The following is a 27,283-nucleotide window of genomic DNA, read 5'->3' as shown; positions in this document are numbered from 1 at the left end:
GCTCCATGTTGGGTCTCTTAAAAAGCCTTTACGGAATCCCTTGTTTCTCTACCTTTGGTCCACGACCCCTGTTCTGGGACTTGTCCTTCCCCCCATTCCCTTTTCTCTCTTGCCTGCCTTTCCCCTCACCCTCCTCCCATAGTGGAGAAGGTCATACTGCCCCTGCTAGTCTCTGTCTGGTCATTGGGTCATATTCGAGCAACAGATGGAAAGAAATAGATTTATGAATAGAAGGATATCGGGGCTATTGTATGGTATAATTTTATGTACTACTTAGCTTTACTATATTTAGTGCAGGTATATGCAATAAAACTTTATACTTTAATGTATTGTGATAAGAACTTTTTCCTGATAGTTCTACAGTCATTAGAAAGATCTGCCCTGTTTTTCACATTAGGGTGAGATAGTGTTGGGGTTGAGTTGTAGTTTTAGTTGAAGAGAATGCAGCCCACCTCATAGTGTATAAATATGTAACAAGCAGGCACATAGTGAGGCATTTTCCCTCCAGATGGTATCTCTGTTGCATTTTACTGCTGCATTTTACTATTTTGTTTTCCTGCCATCCCTGTCTCAATAGTTTTGTTGTGGGAAAAGTGTGACTTTGCCACATTTCTTGGTAATTCTTACTTATTCCCCTTGGTCCAATTCTGGACCAAATTAATTCTTGGGAAGTGAGTGTTCTGTGAAATAGGGCTACTAGCATAAAAATTCTGATTGGATAATGTCTGTAACATTGCTAATATAGAAATCATCCACAGCCTAATTGAGGATGATGAAAGTTGTAGGCCAACACAGCTGGAGGACAGCAAGTTAGAGCACATCTTTCTTTTTTCTCTAATTTTTATACCATTTTATAAATACAGATTTTACTATCCTGCTTTATTTGAAAGGTGGCATGTTTCAGTCTAGAGAGCTGATGAAATATAGAAGTTTTTTTTTCCTGAAGCCTGTTTGCTTTTCCTCCCCTTACTGTGCTATCAGTGGCATCTATATCCTGCCTTTCCCCTCAGACAAGGCTGAGCCTGATGGGAATGGCAGCGTGCATGTTTATTCAGTGGTGCTTTTGCTGTATGGTTGCTAGCTTGTATGCAGCTCTGAGGAAAAGCAGAGAAGGGTGTGGGGAATGATATTTTAGAAAGACCATTATTACTCTGTGTGTTCTAAATGGCAATCTTGACATGACTCCTAGAACAGATTGCACAGCTCCATTCTGGACTAAATGGTAAAGCAGCTTCAAATGTGGGTGCTCTTTGTTATATAGTCCAGCTATGTTTGCATGAGATGACTGTATGGGCAGTGTTCATTGCATGCATGAATAATGTTATATATTGTGTTTCTTATGCTTTCATTTATGGAGAGAACTATGACAGTACCTCATTTAGCAAATGTGCAAAAGCTTCCAGGGTTTGCTTTTGCTTCTTTTGTTTTATTTTTTGCAGTGATTGTAAAAGATATTCATGTCTTGGCATATTTTTTGGCTGATTGTGTTCTCTTTATTTTAAATCAAGAATCTGTAGCAACTTGGAATATGAAAATAAAAGTTTAAGGCAAAGGTTTTCAGTAGTGACAGTGAGGTGACATTTCTCACACCCATAGCTTCAGTATACTAGTTTAGTAGCTAGAAGGTCCTGAAAGTTGGAGTCCAAAACAACTGGAGGATTCTCGATTGAGGAAGGCTATTCTATATCTTTTAACTGTCCTTTTTAGTGGACAGATGGTAATTGACCACTAAGAGATCTTGGTCAATTTGCAAGAAAGCACAGGTAGCCCCTTAAGTATGTTGGCTCAATTTTAAGGGCTTTATAGGTCACAGTTAGCTTGGTGCCTAGAAGCCAGTGTGTAATGGCTGCAGATGGCAGAGTGTATTGTATACTCTGTACATAGCGAAATATGCTCTTTGTGGCCTGTCACTATGTTCATCTCTACTTGAATCCTCTGAATAGCTTTTGGAGGCAGGACAATGTGACAGAGGATACTGCAGTAGTTTAGCTCTAAGTAGGCTCCCCCCCCAGTAATCTGTATTGTTTGATCTTACTAGTTGTGACCATCCATCTGCCACCCTATTTCTTTGAACTATTATACATCTGGATACACTTACTTTGCATAAGAATAATAAAACAATTTAGGTTCTGCTTTGCATCCTCTTTTCTTGGGATGGCATTCACTCTGTAGTTAGAAATGCCCTTTTTTGTTACAGGTAAACTTAGGCATATTCATAGTAGTCCTCTGTAAGGTACTGCAGCAGAGCGATGTTAAAATCCATTGCTCACAAATTTCTTTCTTTTACATGTCCAAAGTCCACCCTATGTGTATATGACAGTAATTTGAGAATCTCGATTTCTTCTTCTTCTCCTACCCATCTGTAATAGTTAGTCTTGAGTACTGAATTTAAAAAGCCGGCATCCTACTGGAAGATATTGTGAGGAAGACTTTCAAAAATGCATAACAAAGCATTCAGTGAATGCAGAGCTCCTCAGAATAAGATATTCAGGGCATTTGTTTATAGGGACCAAGCCTTCAGAAAGCAAAGTTAATGAAACAACAGTATGCTACTAGGCAGATTACTACATGCACTATAGATACAGCAAATGGCTATATGGAGGAACTACATTAGCATGCACAGCCATAAGTTCTTTTTGGGGAAATCCATAGTAAAAAGTATATATTTTAAGGCCCTTGTTGAGGTGTATCAGGTTTGAACCAACAGTTGAGGAAACCTGTTACTTTTATTTCACTAGCTCTGTGAGTTTTAGTTGTAGTCACTAACTGAACAGCCTTGGGGCAAGACCGTCAAATAACATGTAAGATTAAAAGTAGGCATATTTGGGTAAGTCTGGGTCTTAATGTAACCTGATCCCAAACCTTTTACAGCTTCAAAGCTGAACAGCACAGTTTTAAACTGGGTATGAAACATGCTGGTTATTTGTTCAGTTACCTCAACAGTTTTGTTACATGATAATTAGGCTTCTTTTACAGATCAAATGATCTTAACCTCTGCTGACCTACATACAAAGAGAGATCTTCCTGGCACACTTCCCACTGCTTACATAGATTGATTTATGAAAGGATGTATAGGCTGCTTGAGCTTGGAAAAGTTCTTTTTCAACTACCCCCTGAATTCTCCAGCCACTACGGACACTGCTTTTTGGCCATGCTAGCTGAGGGAGCAGTAGTACAAGAAAGTAAATTTTCCAAATAGTGTTGTCCCATCCTTCTAGTCCATACACACTGTTCAGAGCAGTGTTTCTCAACTTGGGGGTCACAACCACTCAAGAGGGTCACAAAGTGTTTTCTGGAGAGTGGGAAGTTGCAGGTGTTGTAGCTATTGTTAAGTAATTTCTTCCTTGACCATTTGGAGCAGGATATTAAAGTTAGTGTGTGTGTGTACGTATGAGAAATGTGCCCTTTGGGGGTGAAAGAAACCTTTACTTTCTGAGAAGGGATGACTTTACCCAATTAAAAATGCAAACGTGGCTGGGGGGGTGTCACAGATCATTTGGTTATTATAAAAAGGGCTCGTGGCTCGAAAAAGGTTAGGAACCACAGATTCAGAGTAACTGAGCAACTAAAGCTAATTATAAAATGCAGCAGCATTCTGTAAAAATAACCGTATGATAAAATAGAGGTATATTTGGCAGGTGAACAAAGATGTCAGGTAGGAGATTACCTAATGATACTGTAAACCTAAGTCCTGCTGCAATAGAGAAGTTGTTCCCATCCAATGAATGCTGCAAGAATTTTGGCTGGCCATTGTGTTTTCATTCTCAGGGAACTGGTGGGGGGGGGATTAAGTTGCTTTTGAGGATGGCCATTAATGTCCTCTCTGCTAGGTGAGCCTTTTTCCTGTCCATCTTGGGCTTTGCAAATTTATCGGAGCAGCAGATGTGCACTCCTTTGGGTGCAATGGATGAACCATGGTGACTGCAGGGACTTTATTGAATTACAAAGAGATTCTGTTTGTCAGAGCCCCTGGAGGGAGAAAGTTATATAGTGTCCCCCAGCAGCATTGTGCTACACCTCCCTCTTCTGCTGGCACATTCACAGTCTCTGGCACTTTGTGCCTCATAAAACATATATCCCTTCATTCCCAGCCGCCAGGCTGTGTTTTTCACTGTCTCCTGCCAGCGCATGCCATAACTGCTGTTCTTCATCATGGTATTTCAGCCTCCATACCTTGTTCATGTATTGCTGCTGGGTGACCAGCTGGGTGATAGGTCACTTCCTAACAAGAAGACTATTTTTCCCCCTTGGGATTTAGAAGTAGAAAGAAATTGGGTAGTCTTTTAGTAAGCAGGGCCAGGGGCTTTGGGGCATAAAAGTGGCTTTGCTTTTAACAGTTTTCCTTAGTGAGAATGGGCAAAGTTGTGAAATTCACAGAGCTATAGAGCTGTTAGACAAACATAAATGGCAGCACCAATGCCTCAACTGTGTGAAAAATTACACAGTTAATTAAGAAAGACAGTGGTTCTCCCAATCTGGTGTGATACTGTTCTGGAACTTAGATCTTCCTGTAGTCCCCAATAGCGACAGAAACCATTGTGTCTCCCAGAGCAATATTTGTAGCCTTTTCATAATTTCATTTTAAGACTATGACTTTATGACTCCAACGTAGTCAGCCTTCTCCCACATCTTCTGCTCCTGACCCAACCTGCTATTTATATCTTGCTTGATTAAGATTAGTGGTAACTTTAGGAGCTTAGACTCTTTGTTTTTTTTAACTTGGCTACTGATTCATAGAGGGGCTACTGACTTGGGAGGTTAGAGGTCTGTCAGTCACAGGGAATATTACTTCCTTTAGTCCCAGTCTGTTTGAATCATCTGGGTGTGCCATACGTGTTTTGGTCAGGTTGTTTTAAGCAAGATTGGTCGTCTTGATCATGGGTGCATCCTGTCTGCCACTTTCCCCCCTTCGTTTTCTCTAGGGTGTGTGATGTCTCTGCAGCCTGAAATAGCATCAGCTCTTTCATCACTGTCAGCTCATCTTCAATTTGCTCTCATCCTGTGTCTCTTTCCAGGTTTCTGTCCCTGTTCAGTGTCTGCATTTCCCATCTCCGCAAGCAGTGCCTTACCCAGCTGAATTGTGTTTTATTTCTGGCCTCAGTCACTTCCTTTGAATTATCTCCTTGTTCTCTCAGCTCTTTGCTGCAAATTCCCCTTTAGTGTCATCTACAAATGTAATTGCCAGGCATTTGGAAATAAAATTTGTGGAAAGTTTCCCTGAAGTTTGGTCACATTGGAATTTTAATACTGTTTCTTCCATTTGGTATCTTTTGATGACAATTCTGACAGAGTCAGTCTTGTTCTCTTTTAATCCTGGTGCCCTGATCACTCAGGACCCCATCATTGTCTGGATATGTGCAGTCTTATATTCGTTCTTTCTTGGTTTGGATCTTTGTTTAATACTGATGCTAGGGTTAGCCTCAGACATGTTCAAACGTGCACAGCTTTCTTCTACTGGAATTCTGCCCACCCAAAAGAAGAAGTTTCCATTCGGGGGAGCAAGAAATAAGGTGATTGACTGTCTCTTGTTAAGATCCTCTCACTGACTCAAATCTTGTCCTGTAACAATAGCTATGGCTCTTGAATCCAGGTTCCAGTAAATTAATTGCTTTAATTTGTGTTGGAATATATGTAAGGTTCTAGTTTTTGACATATGCATGTATGTAGCAGCATTTTCACAAGGTCATTCCTCTATTTTTTTTCTTTTTTGTTCAAGGCAGATTTAAATAATCTTATTCCTGTTGGACTCCTTGGATAATTTCATCTCTGTTCTTATTTATTGATGTGCTCTCTAGCAGGGCCACTGCCCTTGATATATCTGTACAATCCTGCCTAATTCCCTTAGTCCTTTTGGTCAGGCATTAATTCACTTTTCTCCATTGTTGTCTTGTCTTTTTCCATGCACTTTTAACAGAAAAGCATTGACTTTAAACCCCATTTTAGGGTTGAACTGGTGTTAGTAATAGTGCTCATTCAGAGGATGTGAAATGGGAAGTGAATGTACTACTTTCTCTATTGTGTCTTTTTTAATTTTTGAAGGTGTTATCTTTGCATGTTTAGAATTGCTTCAAGGAGTGCAATTGATTTCCTATTCTTTGTGTGGGTTTGCATGTTCCAGTGGGAAACAAGGATAGAGGGCAAGAGATTTTTGGAAAATACAAGGGCTATAGAATCGTATAGCCTTAACTGTTGGCAGTGAGGAGGAGTGTAGTAGGGTCAGAATAGATGTCAAACTGTATGAGTTTAAAAGGTGATGGAAAATCAGAGCAGGTGTGTGATTTGGATTTCCTGCTACCCAGCCGGCTGGTTTCAACGCTACTTCCTGGCTTTATGACAAGTGTTCCTAAAGTGCAAGGTAGCATGACAGAACCCCGAGGCAACTTTTTTCCCCAGCTTCTCGTTGGCAGGCTGCTTCTTGCTGGGAGCCAGCTCAATCTTGCTGCAAAATGGGTAGCTTTTCACTCTTTTTCTGCAAGAGCAAATCTAATGATGTTATATTTATAGGTTTCCTTTGGATCATTGTGTGTGGCTTTGGCCCCTCCTACCACAGAAGGATAGACTGAATCTAGTCCAACATACGAAGAAAGATTGGAAAGGGATGACTGTGGTTTGATGCCCAGCTTACTCCTGTGGTGTATGCTGAAGACAAGAGGAGATAATGTTGTACTTCAGCAATTTCTGGTGCATGTGGATGGAGTCGCTAGCTGCTTCTTTATTGGTTCCTAAATTTTGCGTGGTGGTAGTATTGGCCTACCAATGGATGTGAGTAGCCAACAATGTTTGCGCAGAAGAGGTGGCTTCAATACTTCTTTAGAACCAGCATTCCTTTCTTTGTGTGCAACAGAGCTATAGATCCAATGACTCTTCAGATGTTGGGCTGCAGCTTCTCTCATATCGGGCCATTGGCTAACCTGGCTTGTGTTGATGAGTATTGGAGTCTAGTGTTATCTGGAGCAACATTGGTTCCTTTTCTGTGCTGTGCAGCAGTGAAAATCTCAGTGTTAGGACTGATGTCCATGCATATAGTCATGAACATTTGCATCTTCAAGAACAGGAGGGCAAAGAAGGACAATAATTTTTTAAAAATATTGTGTTTATTTCTATAGAAATAAATATAGGCATAATTAATATAATTTGTGTAGAACCTTCCATTTCTTTTGCTACTGTACTCCCATTGCCATGTTGTGGGGAGGAGACATTCTCATTGTGTGCCTGGCGATTAAATGAGTGGAGCCATCCAAAGGGCTTTCTAATTTGGGCTGTTTGGAGTCTCCTTGCACCTCTCTCTTTTTATTGGCATTATTATTTTGTAAGAAGTGCCTATCCTGCAGCGGCCCATAAAGAGTGACAATGTGCATGTGTAAGTGCTGAGTGACACCTGGCACTGTCCCTCAAGGGCACTTTGCTACTCCCCAAGCACCAATCAGGAGCTGCTCCCGCTTAGAGAAAGAGGGGCAGTGGAGGCAAACAGGCTGATGAGTTCTGGTCACTGCTGAGCTTGGGGGAAGTGGCAGCTACATCCCTGGGGCCAAGAATGAAGTTGGAGTAACTGCTTCCTTGCTTGGTGCTTGGGGAGAAGGGATAACTGGTGCTACCTTCTCTTTGTGGCTCAGCCCTAGGGATTGCCTCTTCTCTCCTGTGATCAAGGCTCTAAAGGTTAAATATTCTATTGATGGAATTATGGATTGAGTGGAATTGGAAACCACAAAGACTAAAAATACAGTTTGCTGCCAGGAAACAATACCAGCTGCTGGGAGCTCATGGGGTGCCACTTCAGTCTTTACAACTAGCAGTTAAGCTGGTGCTGATATAGTGGAGAGCTTTGTGCTCTAGGGATACTCTGACATCTCAGTAGGCTCTCCCTATAACCCAATTAGAAGACAAGTATTCTGTCTTGGACCCAAGGGGGGGCACAGTTCCCAAGATTCTGGTTCCTGCTGCCAGCACCAGGGCTTTAGTAACATGTTTCAGTAGTGGGTTGGGGAATGGGGGAGAGGGAATTCCTGTATTGCTGGGTTTCCCTTACTTCTTCTCTCTATAGGTTCAGAAGTACATTCAGGAGTTGTCAGTAGCTTTTCCAGTCAGCCATGTTGCACGGCCTGCTTGCATCTCAGATTCTGTCAGTACCTGTGTTGCTAGGAGAGTGAACGCTTTGTATTCTGTTGCCACTGAATTCCTTGAAGAAAGAGTAGAGGTGATGGTCAGAGGGATAGAAGGGGGGAAAAAAGGATGAAAAGGAGGGTGCGCCTAATGAGCATGGATAGAGATCTGAATGGTAAGAAAACGAAAAAGCAGGGTCCTGAATGCCTGACAAGGAAGTGAGAACCATGGCAGCAGACACATGTGGAGTAGGGAGAAAGAGAACCTGCAAGACTTTAAGTATGTAGTACAGAAAAGCAAGATTGTTATTGGAAGCACAGAAAGAAAGGAGAAGGGAGGGAGGCAAGCTGCAGAAAAAAAGGAGCTAATGAAGAATGCTCTACAAAGAAAGCATAGTTAAAATGGCAATTCCAGCAGTTCCAGTACAGGCCTTCGAAGTCATTAAAAGTGGCTGTCAGGTAATTTGACTTGTGCACTCCTGCCCTAGGGGCTGTCTGCCTGAGTGCCAGCTTCGAGCTTTCACTTTTGGCTTTATCACCTTCCCAGTTTGGAAGCTACCTTGTTGCTTGTGCAGTTTTTAGTTGCTGTGGCCTGCAGTGTGGATTAAGGCTTTAGTGCAGAACTTAGAGCAGGAAGTTGTGTTGCTCAGTGTAGTGTGAAAAGGAGACACGCCAAGGCACACTGATTCAACCCTCTGAGCATGAAATGGGTTGGTGCCGAGGCGTGGCGAGGGGAGGGGGCGTCTGATGGAGTGTGTAATAGACTGCGGATGCAAGAGAGATACAAGATCCTGAAAAATGAAATTTGTGGGCTGCAGTACCTCTCCCCGCCCTAAAAAAACAAAACAAAACGAAATTCTGCAGTACAGTAGCTACAGCCTCCTTAAGTTTAATAAGGGCAAGCGGGAAAAGAAGATTCCTATGAATCTGAACAAGAACATAGGAAGAGGACTTTTGAGTCAGATCAAAACCCTATCCTGTCCAGGATTTTTTTTTTCCATACAGCATCAAACTAGGTAGTCATGGGAAGCCTGCAAACATAGTTCTTGTGTTCTCCAGCAGCTGACATATAGTGGTATATTGCTTCTGCCACCAGCCACTAAAAACAGCATTCTTGATATGTTAGTCCAATCTGCTCTTGAAGCCTTCCGTTGTCAGCTATAACCATATCTAGTAGTAGCAGTGTCCACAGTTTAATTATGCATCAGTCCGAATCTAAGATGTAGCCAAGCAGATGCTCCTGGGAAGCCCACAAGCAGTGCTTAAAGGGCACAGACCTATCCCACTCTTTGCTCATCAGCAGCTGGTCTACAAAGCCACAGTGCCTCGTGGCACTTTTGTGGCTAGTACTTCTTAGCTGCCCATGCCTTCCTGAATGTGTCTGACTTCTTTTTAAAGTAATCAGAACCATTGACCATCAGCACATTTTGTAACACTTAATTCCATGTCAGGTATGTGCTACGTATGTAACTAAGAAGGTTCCTTCTTGCTGCTGATAATTAGCTGGATTGTGTACTCTAAGAGTTCTAGTGCTGTGAGAGGGAAAAACAATTTTCCGTTTACTTCCTGTACACTCTTCATTGTTTTAGAATGCTTGTATCATGCCTCTTAGTTATCATCTTTCCAAACCAAAACATCCTCAGTACTTTTATGTTTTTCTCATAGGGAAAATGTTCTGCCTTTGATCCCTTTGCTTGCCCTTCTTTATGCAGCTTTAATTCTGCAGCATAATTTCTGTTGTGGGTTAAACTGGTCTGTGCCGTTTTGCCAAATTGTGAGCTGGATTCTATTTGACCTCCAAGGTAAGTGTAAAGCTGTCTTTTACACAACAGACACAGATGCTTTGTGTATGTTAGGAATGTGGATGCTCATTTTGTCATCATAGATGAGGATGAGGAATTGCTTCATTTTTCTCCTCAGCAACGAGGATGATAGTGAATTTGTAGGTGCTGATGATACTGGTTTTCTAGCAGCAAGAATGAAGGTTTTTTGGAAATTGTCGAGGGTTGTTGTTGCTTTTTATTTGTAGAATTGCACAATTTGCACAGAATTGCATGGTTCATTTAAGTTGTGCTGTTTGCATAAGGTTTGGAGGATTTCTGTTATGTTTCTTAGAAGTTTAAGAACCTGAATTGCATAGAATTGGGTGTTTATGTCTTGAATTAGTAAATCTTTTTGTCAGTCTTGTGTTTCCTTAATGTGTGTGGTTTGCTTTTGCTTCTCTTTGCTTTTCAAGGTGAGAGGTCACTAATTTTGCAGAAAAATATAACAGCAAATAATGGAGACCTTTCAAATTCCACATCAATATGTCTTGTTCATTCAAGATAGCCTAAATAAACAAGAACAAAGAATTTATCTACTATTATTTATATCTATACTGTATACTGGTTTTGCACTAATGTTCCTATGCAAGACGTGGGCATTTTTGTGTGTGTAATTACAGTGGTGCATCGACTTATGAACTTAATCCATCCCAGAAGATGTTCGCAAGTTGAAATGTTCTTAAGTCGAATCAGCATTTTCCACTGAAATGCATTGAAACCCGATTAATCCATTCCGGCTGTTTTTTGTTTGTATGTAGAGGCGCCGGTTGTAAGTTGAAGCATTAGTTCCCATAGGAATTAATGCAAAACCAATTAATCTGTCCTCTACCATTAGGGGGATAATTTTTTTAAACCTAAGATGACTTAGGTTTAAAAAGGGCAGGAAAGGAGAGAGGGAACAATGGGGGAAAGAGGAAAGAAAGAAGGTCATCACTGGGGCACACAGACCCCCTCAGACAAAGGTTTGTGCTTTTAAGAAGAAAAAGAGATAAGACAGAGAGAGAGGAAGACAATGGGTGGGGGAGAGAGTTTGGAATCTAAAACACATTTAAACCCACACATGCTAAACCTACACATTTTACACCAACGCATTTTAAACCAAACCAAGCACCCTTTAAACCCACCCACCAACACCTTTTAAAACAAAAGAGAGGTCACTTAGCTTTCGGTGTCTTCTGGAGGACATCACAGTGACTTCTAGCTGGAGGACAGGCAGATGGGTAGTGAGATGGTCATCACTGTGAGGTAGAGGTTCCCTTCTTTGGGTCATCTTCTCCACGGGTTCCCTGTCGCTCTCTCTTGGTTGCAGGCTCCATCTTGGTGAAAAAATTGTCCAATTTCATCTGCTTCATCCTGCGCTGCTTGAAAACTTCTGCAGCATCATGGTCAGAACTTGCAGCCTCCCCATGTCTTATCACACGGTGGATGCCACTTCTCTTTTGGAACTTTTGAAACCACCCCCTGCTGGCTTTGAATTCTTCTTGCACTGCACTTCCGGAAGGGTTTCTTTCCATTAAATCACTGTGCAGCTTCTTCACTTTTCACAAATCATGGCTTCACTGATGCTTTCCCCTTTCAGCTGTTTCTCATTGATCCACACCAGTAAAAGTTTTTCCACCTCTTCCATCAGGGGTGTCCTGTGCTTTGTTAGGATTGTGACCTTTTGCCACATCAATGTCTTTCAAGACACCTTTCTTCTTTAATATGGTGGAGATGGTTGACTTTGCCATTTTGTATTCAGCGGCCAGTTCAATCGCATGCATGCCATCTTCATGCTTTTTGATGATGTCCTTTTTCATTTCAATGAACATGATCTTCTTCTTCCCTTTGCTCTGCTCTTTCTTTGGAGCCATGAGTACTGTTCAGCACACTACGGTACACAAATCCTAGAAGCCACATACCTCTTGCTGGATTTATTTATTTTATTTATTTTATTTATTTTATTTAACTTATATACCGCCCACTCTACCCAAAGGTTTCTGGGTGGCTTACAATAATTAAAATTCAATTAAAATACAATAAAAGATAAAATGATTAAAATACAATTAAAATTGCCATCAGGACCCACAGTTGATGTTATTTCAATTAAAAGCCTTCTGGAACAGGAAGGTTTTGACCTGGCGCTGAAATGTCATCAACGTCGGCGCCAGACGAATTTCAGTTGGGAGGGCATTCCATAGTCTGGGGGCAGCTGTCGAAAAGGCCCTTTGTCTACAAGCCATCCCTCTTACCTCCTTGAGGGATTGCTGCCTTGTCGTGGTGAAGGGGCTTGAGTAACTCAGAGAAGCTATGGGCTATGCCCTGCAGGGACACCCAAGACGGACAGGTCATAGTGGAGAGTTCCGACTAAACGCAATCCACCTGGAGTAGGAATTGGCAAGGCCTCCAGTATCTTTGCCGAGAATGCCCCATGATCAGAAACAAAAGACTAAAAGATATGACGCTGAAAGATGGGCCCCTCAGGTCGAAAGGCATCCAACATGCTACTGAGGAAGAGCGGAGGACAAGTAGAAGCAGCTCCCGAGCTAATGAAGTGGTTGGGCCAAAGCCGAAAGGACGCTTAGCTAAAGGCTGCATTCCCCATCCCTAAATATCTGGGGCAGACTGAAGCAGATTGAAGTGCATCTTAAGTGAAAGGAAAGTATGCTGCTGCAAAGAAAAATACTGCATAGGAACCTGGAATGTAAGATCCATGAACCTTGGTAAGCTGGATGTGGTCAAACAGGAGATGGCAAGAATAAATATTGACATCCTGGGCATCAGTGAACTAAAATGGACGGGAATGGGCAAATTCAATTCAGATGATTATCGTATCTACTATTGTGGGCAAGAATCCCATAGAAGGAAAGGATTAGCCCTCATAGTCAACAAAAGAGTGGGAAAAGCTATAATGGGATATAATCTCAAAAATGATGGAATGATTTCAATATGAATCCAAGGCAGACCTATCAACATCACAATAATCCAAGTTTATGCACCAACCACCAATCCTAAGGAGACTGAAACTGACCAATTCTACAAAGACTTAGAATACAGTGGTGCCTCGCTTAGCGACGTTAATCCATGCAGGAAAAAACGTTGCTAAGTGATTTCATCGCTAAACGGAATTAAAAAGCCCATAGAAACGCAATAAAATGCCATTAATGCGTTCCTATGGGCTTCAGAACTAACCATAAGTGAAAAACCTCCATGGGGCAGCCATTTTCGGTGCCTCTAAAGCGAGGACACACAGCGGACGACCATTTTGTTTACCCGGTGGCCATTTTGAAACCGCCGATCAGCTGGCCGAAAATTGGGGCTTTGCGATGATTGTTTCCCCGCGATCATCCCAAAGCGAATTTCCCCCATAAGGACCATCGCTAAGCGATCGCTTAAACTCCGTCGCTAAGCGATTTCATTGCTCAACGGAGCGATCGCTAAGCGAGGCACCACTGTACCTTCTAGAACAGACACCAAAGAAAGATGTTCTTCTCATTATAGGGGATTGGAATGCTAAAGTTGTAGAGACAAGAGATAAAAGGAATAACAGGTAGGTTTGGCAGAATACATCATGCGAAAGGCTGGATTGGAGGACTCCCAAGCTGGAATTAAGATTGCTGGAAGAAATATCAACAACCTCCGATATGCAGATACCACTCTGATGGCAGAAAGTGAGGTGGAATTAAAGAACCTCTTGATGAGGGTGAAAGAGGAGAGTGCAAAAAACGGTCTGAAGCTCAATATCAAGAAAACTAAGATGATGGCTACTCGTCCCATCACCTCCTGGCATATAGAAGGGGAAGATATGGAGGCAGTGAAAGATTTTACTTTCTTGGGCTCCATGATAACTGCAGATGGTGACAGTAGCCACAAAATTAAAAGACGTCTGCTTCTTGGGAGGAAAGTGATGACAAACCTCAACAGCATTTTAAAAAGCAGAGACATCTCCTTGTCAACAAAAGTACACATAGTCAAAGCTATGGTTTTTCCTGTAGTGATGTATGGAAGTGAGAGCTGGACCATAAAGAAAGCTGACCGTCAAAGAATTGATGCTTTTGAATTGTGGTGGAGGAGGCTCTTGAGCATCCCCTGGACTGCAAGGAGAACAGACCTATGCATTCTAAAGGAAATCAACCCTGAGTGCTCACTGAAAGGACAGATCCTGAAGCTGAGGCTCCAGTACTTTGGCCATCTCATGAGAAGAGAAGACTCCCTGGAAAAAAACCTGATGTTAGGAAAGTGTGAAGGCAAGAAGAGAAGGGGACAACAGAGGATGAGATGGTTGGACAGTGTCTCCGAAGCTACCAACATGAATTTGACCCAACTCTGGGAGGCAGTGGAAGACAGGAGGGCCTGGCGTCCATGGTCCATGGGGTCACAAAGAGTCAGACATGACTTAACGACTAAAAAACAAGTTGCCACAAAATCCAGCCACCATTATTCCAGCAAACAGACCCCCCTCAGCATGGGGGGGACTTTAAGAGACAGAGAAGGCAAGGCCCCCTCAAAACTTGAGTCTAAACTCCATTTTAGAGCACACCGGCCAGCACAGACCCTTGCAGAAAGGGTCTGCAAGGCCCATCAGAGCACAGAAACATACCCCCCCACCTAGCCGAAATCCAAAATAAAAAAAATAAAAATACAGTATTTACTGTAGTACAGTACCAGGCAGTCTGAAGTCTCTCTCCGTATCCACTTTCTCTAACCGCTGTGGTGAGCAAGGTAGCAGACAAGCAGCCTCTTCGCTGGCCAACAGTTACCTGAAAGTTCAATTTTCCCGCTTTCCCCACAGCTTTTTTCTGTTCGTAAGTCGAAGTTCTGGTCACAAATCTAAGCAAAATTTTGCGCCCGGAGCTGTTAGTAAGTCAAAATGTTCGTAGGTAGAGGCGTTCGTAAGTTGAGGCACCACTGTATGTTTAGGAACCATGCCTGATCCAGGATTTATAGATGTGTTAGTATCTTAGTTATGTGCTATCCACACTTCAGACAGACCAGTGTATGCATGGCACTTGTATTTGCCATGTAAAGCATAGACTTTCTCTAAAGGATGCGACAAGGAGAGTCAGAGGTTGTTGAAAAGACTGCAAATTCTAACATCAATTGGGGTTTAATGGGAATTGTGACTGACTGTGGTTCTTTAGACCATGGCACAGTGCAGGTTGTGCTGTTTCATGATGACAGACTGTGGCAGAGTTGTCTTACCATAGATGAAGGATGGCTTTCTAGTCTGAAGAGCAGGATATGAAGGAGGAGGGAATAAGTGGACAGATAAGTCATTCTCAGGGAGGTTTACAATCCGCAGTGCCTGTTTTGGCTACTAGTAAAAGTTTGAGTTCTTTACAGGAATGGCTGTTTCATTCTATGGAGTGCACACTGGTGAAACAATTCCTGTCAGGATAGCTATATTCTCCAGACTCCAATCCAAGGCTGTAACTGCCTGACCGCTTGATTGCCTGAACAGATTCAGTAATTAAGCTGGCATCATATGACAGAAAATACCTCATAGATATAAAGCATACGTATGTGATCAGTCATTTCAGGATAGTTGAAGAATGGGATGAGGGTGAGGTGGGACTGATTCCTACAGGTAGCAAACTGACAGTGAAATATATTGACAGGTTCAGTGCTCCTTTTTCTCAGTGCAGTAAAGCTGTGCATTTTTATGAAAAAAAAATAGAAATTAAAAACACAGAATTAACATTTGGCATCTGATTAATTGCTTTGGCAGTGTGGTGTGTCTGGTGAAGTGTTGATTGTCCCTGGTTTACACACTGAAAGAGTCTCCAGCATTGATCAGAATACCCACATCAGCTCCAGAGCTTTAAACTATGTATTGTATTCTTTGAAGATTTTGTTTGCTGACTTCCTGGTACTGAGAGTTGAGCTCTCAGATGCACTGCGGTCACATCTTTTCTTTATCTCTATGATCATCAGGGCTAAAAAGCATTGAACAGAACCTGAGACCCCCTTTGTTTCAGCAACTGTGACTGCAAAGAAGCATTGAAATCAGCCAGTGTCAGCAGCCCTAAGATAGTAAATGTCCCCCAATTCACTTTGTTGGACCCTGGCTTGCTTACACTGCTGATAAAATTTCTGTTCTGAAAGCTGCCATTATGTTTTGAGAAGTGATTCTCCCTCAAGAGCAGATATAAATTAAGAGGAGACAGCATCAGATTTTTAGGAAACAAACCCCACCCCATTCTTGGGAGAAAGAGAGACGGAGACAGTTTTCACCATCCCTTTCATTGGCCAGCAGGCTTGAGCTCTAGAGTGAATTGTAGCATTCGCAGAACGAAAAGCTCGGTGTAACAAGAAAAAGTGGCTTTATTGGATACTGCTGAGAGGAGCACAAGCAGTGACTTCAGTTGGCAATAGAGTAGTTTTGGGGTGGATTTTGAGAAGTATTGGTAGCTTGAAGAAAAGCTTCAGTGGAAAAAAGGAACGGCAGAATTTTCATCCCTTGAAGGTTTTAACAAAAGGCAGAACAATTATCTATCACAGGTGACTAGTTAAGGGAATTGTTTTCTGCAAGGGGAGTTGATGTATGTTGTGTCTGTATTTGCCAGTACTGCAAAAAGCAAGGGGGGGGAAGCATGGTGGAATACGGATGGGTGGGCTGCACGGAGGAGGTCAGTTAAGGGGGAGGTAGAGCACTGGAGTTGATGACTGGATATGCAGAAAGAACTTACTGTCCTTATCTGTCAAATAGGCTGGCCCTGCAGCTAATGAGGGATCAAGGTGAGGCCTTCTTGAAGTTGGACTATAACTCTGATCATCTTTCAGTGTTCACTGTGCTCCAGAGGGCTGTTAGTAGTTGTGGTCCAACATTTGGCGGACTGCACATTCCCCACCCCTGTTTTAGGTTGGTAATAATTGTGTTTTCCACCAGGTTTGCGTTAGTTGTGCAGACATGTTGCAGGGAGCAGGCCTTTGGCTTTCTGAGCACCTATCCTGAGAATTCAGTTTGTAGTACTCTTGGTCCTATGGGATGTTGCTTATTGGGTCTTAAAGGAGAAACTTAAAATGACAGTTGTTCTGGCAGTGTAGAGCAGTGTAGTACCCAGTTTGCATTTGCCACATAGATGGTGTCTGAAATTTTTATTTGTTGCATTTATATCTTGCCTTGCCCTCAGTCTCCTCTGCTTTACCCTCACAACAGCCCTCTGGTGTGGATTAGACTGACGGAAGCTATCCACAATTCATCCAGTACATTCAGGAGGGATAGACCCTAGATTCCTCAGGTCCCAGTCCAACATCATACTAGCCCCCCTCCCCTGGTACTGATGAGCCACATTCTTCCTTGCTGTTGTCCCCTGCAAAGCTATAGCTGAGTTTGCTGCTGTAACAGACCCCTTGAGCTCTCAGTTTGCTGAACACAATGCCTTGCTCGCAGTGGGTGTGGCTGTTTAGAAAGGAATAAATTGGACTTGTGCTGAAAAATGACTTCTCTGGACTAAAGCTGTCTTAATGATACGTTCTCTTCTCACTGAGTCAATAAAGATGAAGGGGACCATTCTGCTGTTGAAATTAGCTTATTGGAGAATGGAAAAGATCCAGCAGCTCTGTCTGCCTCTTGGTTAGGAAACAGATTGTAGATTCTTTAGTCTGTGTGAAAAGTTTACCGTGTGCTCCAAGGGATGCTTTCTTAACACCTTGTCTCCCCATTTGGCCTCTATCTTAGGCTGCAAGGCAGAGGGCATTTTGCTACCTATCCAGGGAGTCTTCACTTTTTTTCTTGTTCTGTTTTCAGAAATATTAGCTGAGCTCTGGTGAGATACTGGTGAGAAGAGCACAACCAGTGACTTCAGCCACAGTTTTGGAGTCTGTAGAAAAGAATCACGTCCACTGTCCTTTTCACAGTGTCCATCAGCTTCATCTGTGTCTGGTGAGAGTTTCTCCACAAGTTGCAAGTGCAGAGTAGACAACTGACTCTTTATCTACTGTTCTGGTTCCCACCTAGTGTTAAAGCAGAGGACAGGAGGGTCATTTCTCGGACTAGGTAAAGCAAGAGAGCCCCAGATTTAGAATACCAGATGGAATAAATTGTTCCATATCCATGACATGTTCTAACCGTCAGCCCATGGTGAAGTCTTACTAGAGTGGATGCTTAGCTATGATATAGCACTACGAAATAAAGTGCCTCCTGATTATTGCTGTACTCCAAGTTATATATGTTGTGAAGCCTAGTCCCTCAATCCATTAGGGAAGGGTTGGAAAGTGTACCTGTCTAAACATTACTGGACTTCAGTAACAACTCCTGTTAGCCCTATCCAATGTAGTGAAGCATGATGGGAACTGTAATTGAGCAACATTTTGAGGGCTGCATTCCCCATCCCTAAATATCTGGGGCAGACTGAAGCAGATTGAAGTGCATCTTAAGTCTGCCTCCCAGTTGAGCTGATTGCACTATCTTTCCTTTGCCCATCTTGCACTTTCTGTGAGGTTTTTTTGTGGCTCCTTTGCAGCAGACCTGCCCTCCAGACTCTGTGGTTTGTGGACACTCTGCTTGCTGTAGAAAGGTCTGTTTTCAGTTCAAATCAGGAGAGGGAAGAGGAGAGAGAGGAGTGAGATGAGGAAGGCAAACGCAGCCTAATGCACCGGAGGTGCCTCGGAAATGAGAACCTTGGATGAATTCCTGGCCCTATTGATTGGTATACAGTTTATGCATCCTGACATTCATAATCTTGGGCTGCTGCTGATGGTCTAGATTAATGGGCCCAGGGGCTGTCCATCCGTCACTTCCCATTAATTACTAGAGAGGTGTTTTTCCAGTGATTTACCTGACAGTGGGCCATGATGAATACCCCTAAACAGAGTGGGCAGTGATTAATCATGTGGCCACACCCTTCCCCAACTCTTCCTTTCCCCCCAACCACAGGACAGACCCCCGAGCCATCTGTCTCCATAAATGTGGCCTGATGCATATTTATAGAGGCCTGGGGCCTGGCAGATAGCAGCCTTGCTGTTGGTGCCAAAGCTTATGAGAAATAAATCTCCCTGGCAAGTGGGGGCTGCAAGTACCTGGGGCCTTGGGGTGGTGGTTAGGCTTGAAGACAGTGTGCGGTCTGGGGTTTGAAGGGAAGGGTCAACAGGCTTTGAACAAGAGGAAGAGAATGTGGCTTAGCAGGCTTGAGCAGTCAGAGCACTTAGATTATTGGGCGGTGAGCTCAAAGGTGAGAAGGCCCAATGCTGAATCCTCCTTAGAGTGCTCTGGCATCCATTGGAGGAGGATATAGTCTCTTGTGGATGAGGGAGAGGTAGACTACACATTTTTTCCTAGCCCTGGATCAACAGAAGTTTGAAATTTTAATATCTAGGAGCCTGGATTCCCTTTGTTTCCTCAGCTACACTCCTAATTTGTTGCATTCATCTGTAGTTATTTCCTCATTTGCAGAATGCAACTGAGATCCTTCACCAAGATGCAGTGATTCCAGTGTGCCTTGCGCAAGCTGTAAGTGTATAGCACTGGCTCACACTAGCTATAAGGCACATCACCTATTCTGGCAGAAGGCAAGCCTGTGTTTTGGCTTCTGCTTTCTTAGAGTCCTGATGTGTAGAGCATGTGACAAGTAGGCTTGAGTCTGACAGAGGCAGAATTCTGGAGATTCCTGTTTTAACGGGCATTTAAGCTGTCCACAGTGAGCTCAGTTTGCCCTGTCCTTTACTTGGCAGCTCATGCTGTTGATCTAATGCAGGTGAGATCAAGGAGTATCCTGTGTCTTGTGATGAGTCTCCCCCCAATGCCTCTACATGTTTCTGGTCATCTCTGTATTTTATGGACCCTAGCATTGATGATAGAGAAGGGCAGATGTAGTAATTAAGATCCCTTTTTTTCTTGAATGTAATTTACTGAGTGGGTGCCTCCACTCTTGCTTCTCTCAGTACTCTTGCCATCTTCCTGAGTAAGTAAGTTCCTTCACTGTCTGTAGGCATTTGAATCCCCACATGCATGCAGTGTGCTTTGTTGGCAGTAAGAGCTCTATACTGTAGAATCTGGCATCGGATCCAGTGTAACAGTCACTGACTAATCCGCAGTGCACACAACTATTCTGCTTCTCTCTTTCTCAGCCTAAAGCAGAGACAAGGAATACAAGGCCTTCAGATGTTTTAGGGATACAAATTCCATCATCACTTACCATGGACTATGCTATCTTGGCTGATAGGAATTGTAGTCTAACAACATCTGGAAGGCTACATGTTTCCTACTCCAAGGCTGAAAGATGTATTGTTTTCTAGGAATCAGGGACAAATTAAATGTTGCACTGAGCATACCACATGGTTGCAACTCAAGATGTTTTGTGACACTGACTGTCCATGTCATGCTATAAGCATTGTTCTGCCTGGTGAGTTTCTCAGTTGCAGTAAGAAGAGGTTTGGGACTTGAACCCCCGCCACACCCCCAGGGACAGGAATAGTTATATGAGAAAGATAATGTTTCACCTTCACCTATCCTCTCATGAAAGCTTCAGGAGATTATAGTTTTCCCAGGAAAGGATAAGTGACAGCACAGAGTCTAGCCTTTTATACACATATGGTATGCCCAGTGCAATATCTTCTGCTCCTGCTTTATTAATGTATGAATGTTAATTTAATGCCATGTATGCTACATTTGTTTATATATACCTAACAAAAGATATGGGCTTTTAGTACATATGTATACCTTTTCCTTTTTTGTTTATGTTTCCATTTCATAAAAAGCTGCCTCCAGGGTTTAGGGGAAACTTTTGGCAAAACACCATGAGTGCCCCTTGTAAAATTAGGAGCAGCTTTATGTCTGGTCATACAGCTTATACATCTGGTCCACTGTTCTCTCTGACCAGCAGTGACTGTCCAAAATCTCAGACAGAGGTCTTCTACATCAACTGCTGTAATTTTCTTTTTTTAAGTGGAGTTGGAAGGATTTAATCTGAGTCCTTCTGCAACCAAAGCATGCACTATAGCCATTTCGCTCTGGGTTATAGTTTCTCTCTAGGGATGCACCTACCTATTTTCCTGGGTGAGACTTCTCTTGGATCTGAACTCAGAATCAATGACACTCCCTTCCAAATATCAATTGCTAAAACAACATCTAGGAGTCTAGTGATGCCTTAAAGATGAACACATTTTATTTAGGATAAGCTTTTGTAGGATGCACTCCATTATATCAGATGCACAGAATGTTGTTTTATTTAGCAGTGTCTGTTTTCTCCTGCCCTGGTAGTGAGATACAGGAAAGAAATTTTTCCTAGTCTAGGCTGGATATGAAGTGTAAGCTAAAAACAGCTTTTTTTATTTTGATTTTTTGTTGTACTTTTTGCTAAACTGTACTTGCTCCTTCGGTCTGCCTGAAATGCAAAAGTCCTTTATTTATTGAAGATTAAGATCTGCGTAGTTATTAAAATGTGGAATGAGTTGGAGGGGTGTCTTCAATTTTAGGGAGTGTAATCTTTTTTTATATTTCCTATGCATCTTGAACAGCTTTCGGGTGATGGTGAGCAATACAATGCTCTCCACAGAATAGAGGCAAAATTTATAAAGGAGGTTGGTTGGAGTTTGAAACAGCTTGGATCAGGAGGATACTAAAGTTGTGGTGAATGACCAAGTGGAACCTTGATTATACCAGTGTATGGAAATAGTAGCATAGCCTTGAATCTAGCATAAGAAGATGAAACATAGTGTTCAGAAGCTCTTTTGCATCCAGAGTAAAATTACTGGGGCTTGAGTGTAAATACCCTCCTCTCTTGGGAGAGAGTGTTTAGGGACAGAAAAGGAAAGCTACAAAGTGCTACGGGGTCATCAAAGCCTATCAGAGATGTACAAGTAATTTAATGATCCAAAAGAATAATCTAGGCATTTCATTTGAACATTTTTATTCTGAAGAATGCAAGAGTTATTGTAAAGACAGAATGCTTTACTAGACAGAGCTGCCTCATTTTTAGAAGTTCCATGCTGCTGTGTAATCCATTATCAAATCACTGTGGTATCATTTTGTCTCAGATAGGCTTCCAAAATATTTGGTTGCAATATTCCTCATTGGGTTTTTTTTCCATTTTTGTTTGTTATTTAAAGCATGTTGATAGTTCTCATGGTTGCAAAGAGAAAAAATATTGACAAAAATGAGTAGGAAAGGGGAGCGGAAATATTCCACAGCAGGTAATATTCAATCATCCAGATCACTGCTTCTTTGGCACTGGCTATAATACCTTCATCCCTTACTCACTTTCTATCTCCCTGCTTCTCCCCTCCCCCCATCCCAGGCCACTGCTGTGCTGTTTCATTTTTAATTAAAAACAAACAGAAACGGCCATTGAAAATTTGAATCTGAAAACCAGAATAAAGGAGAGCAAAACAGCAGTACCCTGGCTGTAAAATGTGTGTTTCTTTGCCATAGAATGTGTATAGCCACGGTTACTTGTGATGCTGTTATAGCTGCACACAATAGCTGCATTAGCCCCTGTCCTTTACTCAGAAGAACTTACTCTGTTGTTTCTGCCTCTGCTTTCCTCTGATTCAATAGTTCTAGCTTGGAGGAGGTGCCATCGGGGACACGGTCTTTCCCATGCTTAGCTAACTCCACACTGATTGTGCTTTAGTTTTCAGATTCCCCCCACATATTGGGTCATTCATTCTTTGGGCTGCCTTGGACTGATTGCTTTCCTCTCTTTCAGGTTCTGGCAACATTATGCAGCCAGATACCGAGAGGACCCGGCTGCGGCCCAAGAAACCAGATATGGCACTTTATGTCCCCAGAGCTCGACGTGACATGGCAGCTTCAACAACCAGTACCTCAGTCACCGCTAGACATGGGTGGGAGGAAAGCCATAAGTCCACAGGGAGGAAAAGCATTAAAGGATGTGAGCCAAGGCAGAGTCTTAATGCCAGGAGAGACAAGCTTCATGGCAGTCAGGGAGGAGCCGGCTCACCTAGAAAAGAGAAAGGAGCTTCATCCCAAAAGCAGGGCCACAGTGATGAGTTTTGCCAAAGCAACCCAAAGTCAAAGACTCAGAAAGAAGTGAAGTTGCAGTCCCCAAAAGAACTTGAATCACATAGTTTGCTCCTGACCTCTGGCTTCCTCGATCCAATTCTTATGCCACTGCCCAGCAATAAAGAAGAGACCTCTCCAGAGTATTGCACTGCACCTTCCTCTAACTCCCTGGAGAAGATGGCTGACCTACAACTTCAGTCAGGGCTGGATGATGCAGATTGTACTTGTGAACAAGAGTGTCTGGTTCCATCAGCAAGGCAGAATACTTTTTCTTTGCAAAGGAGCAAGCAGGCAGGAGCACTCCTCCCAGACCAGGTAGGGCTGAGTGAAGGAGATATGCAGATATGCAGCAACAAGAGGCCTTTGGGTCAGAGGGAGCTGAGTGAAGGCAGTGTGTTTGATAGCAACGGAAGTGACACCGAGAGTGTAGGCAGAGATGATTCGGAACCATGTAGGATAAATGAGGACAGTGTGCCTGAAAATGCAGGCAGTGGGGTTTGGGGTAGCATAGAGAGACAAAAAACTAGCACATCAGTATGTTCAGATGAGGGGATGTCAAATCTAAGAGACAGCAATAATTACAATATGCAGGAATATGTTGACAATAGTATCATAGTTTTCCCAGAAGTAGTTGAAAGTAATCAATATCAGTATAAAGATGAGAGTAACTCTAATCAACCAGAGAAGAATGGCAATAGCATGTTAGGAAATGTTCTCAAACAAGTTGCAGAACAGACAGGGCCAGAAGATGACAGTGAGTCCAATGACGCTAGTGTGGACATTTCTGCTCAGGCAGAAGTGAGTGAGTATAGCACATCAGAGCATCAGGAGGACTCTGAGACTTGCATATCCATTCATGCAGTTGAACATTTGTCTAATCTGATTGGAGTGAGCTTAGAGAACGAGACTAAGTACAGGAGTGAGAGCATTTTGATTCGAACAGCAACAGGTAGCCTAAATGAGAAGCCATACAAGAACTTCCCAGGTCATTTAGTGGTGGATGCAGACTGTAACTCTTCAAATAGGTCCTGTGGGTGGATGGACAATCTGTCCAACTGTGGCATCCAAATAGTGGAAGATGAAAGGGGGCAGGTGTGCATTAGTGAACATGAGAAAGAAGGCAGCTTTTCTCATCATATTTGTCAGTGTGGAATTGATGACTCTGAGGCTGCAATGCCCCCAGGAGAAACCAGATTGGGTTTAAGAGGGCAACACACTGGGTATAGAGGCAATGCAGAAGCAAACAGTTACTCCAAAGAGGCTACTAGACAGTTATGGGATTATGCCTCAGAGAATATGACCTGTTGTCCAGAGAGCACTCTGGACACAATAGGATTAGGTGGCACCTCTGTGGAAGAGTCATCCAAGGCAGAAGGAGAAGCTGGACAGAATGTGCCATCAAGTTGGGAGGAGCCCACTAGAACCACCATTGGTCCTACAACACACAGTGGGGATAACAGCATGGCAGAGGAGAGCTGGGATGCTCTGTTTAATGATGATGGTGATTGCCTGGATCCTCACTTGCTGGAGAAGGTGAGTATTCATACACATCTTTTCTAGAGCTGAGGGCCATAAGACATAAAGGTTGCAGCTGCATGTCTGGTGGGGTTTGGGGTTCATGTCACACAGCCCAGTTTGGTGCTAATCCATTTTTTACTGCAGCTAGCTTCATCTGGATCTAAATTCAACTTCTTCTGTAATGTTTCTGTTCTGTGATTGTGCTCCTTGTCTTTCTGAATTTTTTTTCACACTGCGAGTTATAGATCTGGGCTTCCTTTTTACTTTTTTTACTGAAAAAGATATCAAAGCTCTATTTTCATAGTAAACTGAAAATGGTTCAGGATGCATTTATTCTGATACAGCTTCTAGATTTTATTATTGCTGCAGCAATACTTGCATTGGGGGATGTGAAGAAGAGAGAGGCCATACAAGGACAGGACTATTGGTCACTGACAGATGCAGGAAGCAAAAGGAAACAACAAAATCAGATAAGTCCCCTATACTGCATACTTCATCAGTAAAAAACGTTGGCCATATTCCATAGAGTTTTTTGAGGATTTAACAGAGGTTGTACCTTATTGCTTTAGAAATTTCTCTATAATCATGGCAGCTGGTAGCTTGCTTGATTAAAGTTACAGTATGATGTTGGGATGCTGAAACAGCTTTCCTCTGATTTTTTGATTTTGTGCTAGACTGATTTCTGTAGTCTTTAATAACAATGAATGCAGGATCACAAGCACCCTGCAGTCATGTCAGTGGAAGGCTCAAAGGAAAACGTTGGCCCCCAGGCTCTGTGGTTAGACTGTGGAACTCTCCAGCCTAATGGCTGAAGAATCATTAAAGAAAGAGAAGCAGAGGAGTTGACTAAGAAATCTCAAAACCTACAGCAGGCTGAGCTCCAGAAGGATTCCTAAACTCAGCATGGCTATGCCTCTGCGACACAAATGAAGAATATACTCCATTGACAGCATATAAAATGTATGCAATAAAGTGGGCGGAAGTGCTACACATGATAGCTATGTTGCTGTGGAGGAGAGCCATCATGATGACCGCCAAGCGTGGAGAGATATACCGTGAAGTTTCATGGAAATGGCAGGTTTTTAATTGGCTCTGGCTTGTTAGTGGAGTGCCCTGTAAAGAGAGTGCTTGAACATATTGCGGTGAGGAGCTCAGCATGGGGATCATGCAGCCCTGCCTTTTTCCGTTTACGAGGAGGAGAGCTTTGTGTCGGCTGGATGGCTGAGAGCTCCTTATTAAAGCTTAAATCAATACCATAAACCCTGTACTTTTAGAGTGACACAAAGGTACCTAAAGTAACAAAGTATTGTAATATTGCTGGAAGTGCATCTAGGCCTGCTCAGGAGTCAGGGTTGATCTCAGTGGATTCAGTTTGCTAATAGCTCCTGTGAACCATTGAAATTAACTAAGCAGGCTCATTATCAAGAGTTTGATCATAAACCATCCTAAATTCTTGGTAATGGAAGCTGTTAAAACTCCATGGGGGCAGCTTTTACAGGAAGTGGCTTTGGGTTCACTGCCGCTTGTTCTAGTCAGTAATGATACAGAAATTAACCCCCACCCACCCCTCTTAAGGAAGATAACCTTCTAGTTGAAACTCAGGCCAGGTCATGCACTTGGCCCAAGGGGACTATATGTCATTCCCCTGCCTTAAACAGAAATGGCAATGTATGAAGCAGAACTTGTAGAAGGCAGCAGCGGGAAGTAAAATACCCCCCCCCCCAAGGTTGTAGCTTTACATTGTGCCTCCCTGCAAATGTGGGGCCTGTTCTTCCTCTGTGCAGTGCTGATGTTTTCTAGCAAGGAACACAAGATCATCCACTGGTTCCCAGATACATATAATCAGAGGGAACAATTGGAAGAATTCCTTGCCTGTTTCACACACTTTTTGAAACTGTAACAGCTAAGGTTAAAGGGTAAACAACAGAAAAAAAATCCATGCTGAAAGACAACAGGAAAATAGAAGGTGGTACCATGACGTGGTGGCGCTGCGGGCTAAACCGCAGAAGCCTGTGCTGCAGGGTCAGAAGAGCAGCAGTCGTAAGATCGAATCCACGAGACAGAGTGAGCTCCTGTTGCTTTGTCCCACCTCCTTGCCAACCTAGCAGTTCGAAAGCATGTAAATGTGAGTAGATAAATAAGTAACACCTCAGTGGGAAGGTAAAACAGTGTTCCTTAGTCACACTGGCCACGTGACAACGGAAACTGTCTTCGGACAAGTGCTGGCTCTACGGACACGACTGGACTAAAAATGTCAAGGGGAACATTTACCTTTACCTTTACCATGACAGTTTAGCTTTTCAAGGTTAGGACTGTACCTGTCCTGTTCCAAATGGTTGGCTTGGTTCTCTGCTATACTAGTGTTTTCAGTGGAAGAGCAGTTGTGCAGCAACTTACCGGTAAATAAGTACTGTAGAAGCTATGTGGTTTGGAACAGTCTAGTCACAAGGGGCTTCCACTTCTCACCCCAGAAGTTGGGTACATGGATTCTGTTCTAGTGCAGATCTGACTTATTTGCAGAACTATGAATCCTGTGCTATGCAAGAATTTTGCTTGGAGAAACCAAGTCTCTTGCCTTTGTTTGTCAGAGAACCGATACCAGTAAACCGTACGCATTGAAAAGCACTAATTTTAGAAAGTCAGGGATAATTTCCTTTCAATTATATCTCACATAACCACTTGGAGGAAGGTGCAGCCGACCAGATTGTGAGAGTGATGCATTATCTGTGGTCCTAAGAAACAGGGGCGGGGGAAGAGGCTCTTAGTTAACAGAAGTGGGGGAAAGCTATAGGGTAATCCCAGTGGCTTGAGCACAATGTACAGTTTTTCTCAGCTTCCAAGTAACAGTATCTCTGTAACAGTGCTCCATTTGAGAAGACCCTTACATATTCTCTTGCTGT

At 42.9% G+C, this 27,283-nt stretch overlaps 1 protein-coding gene across 1 annotated transcript in view; it reads left to right on the top strand.

Annotated features, from left to right (window-relative positions):
- Positions 1 to 27,283, top strand: part of R3HCC1L (R3H domain and coiled-coil containing 1 like) — a 41,536-nt gene continuing 14,253 nt past the window's right edge. Inside the window, exons 1-2 of the mRNA XM_078389402.1 lie at positions 1 to 22,033; positions 22,549 to 24,398. Coding sequence (XP_078245528.1) covers positions 21,997 to 22,033; positions 22,549 to 24,398 — 1,887 coding nt within the window. The 5' untranslated portion in view covers positions 1 to 21,996. The remainder of the gene's footprint in view (positions 22,034 to 22,548; positions 24,399 to 27,283) is intronic.

This window comes from Pogona vitticeps, chromosome 3, assembly GCF_051106095.1.
Source record: "Pogona vitticeps strain Pit_001003342236 chromosome 3, PviZW2.1, whole genome shotgun sequence".
Lineage (NCBI taxonomy): Eukaryota > Metazoa > Chordata > Lepidosauria > Squamata > Agamidae > Pogona > Pogona vitticeps.
Note: the sequence above shows the minus strand (reverse complement) of the source record. Positions and strands in the feature narration are given on the sequence as shown.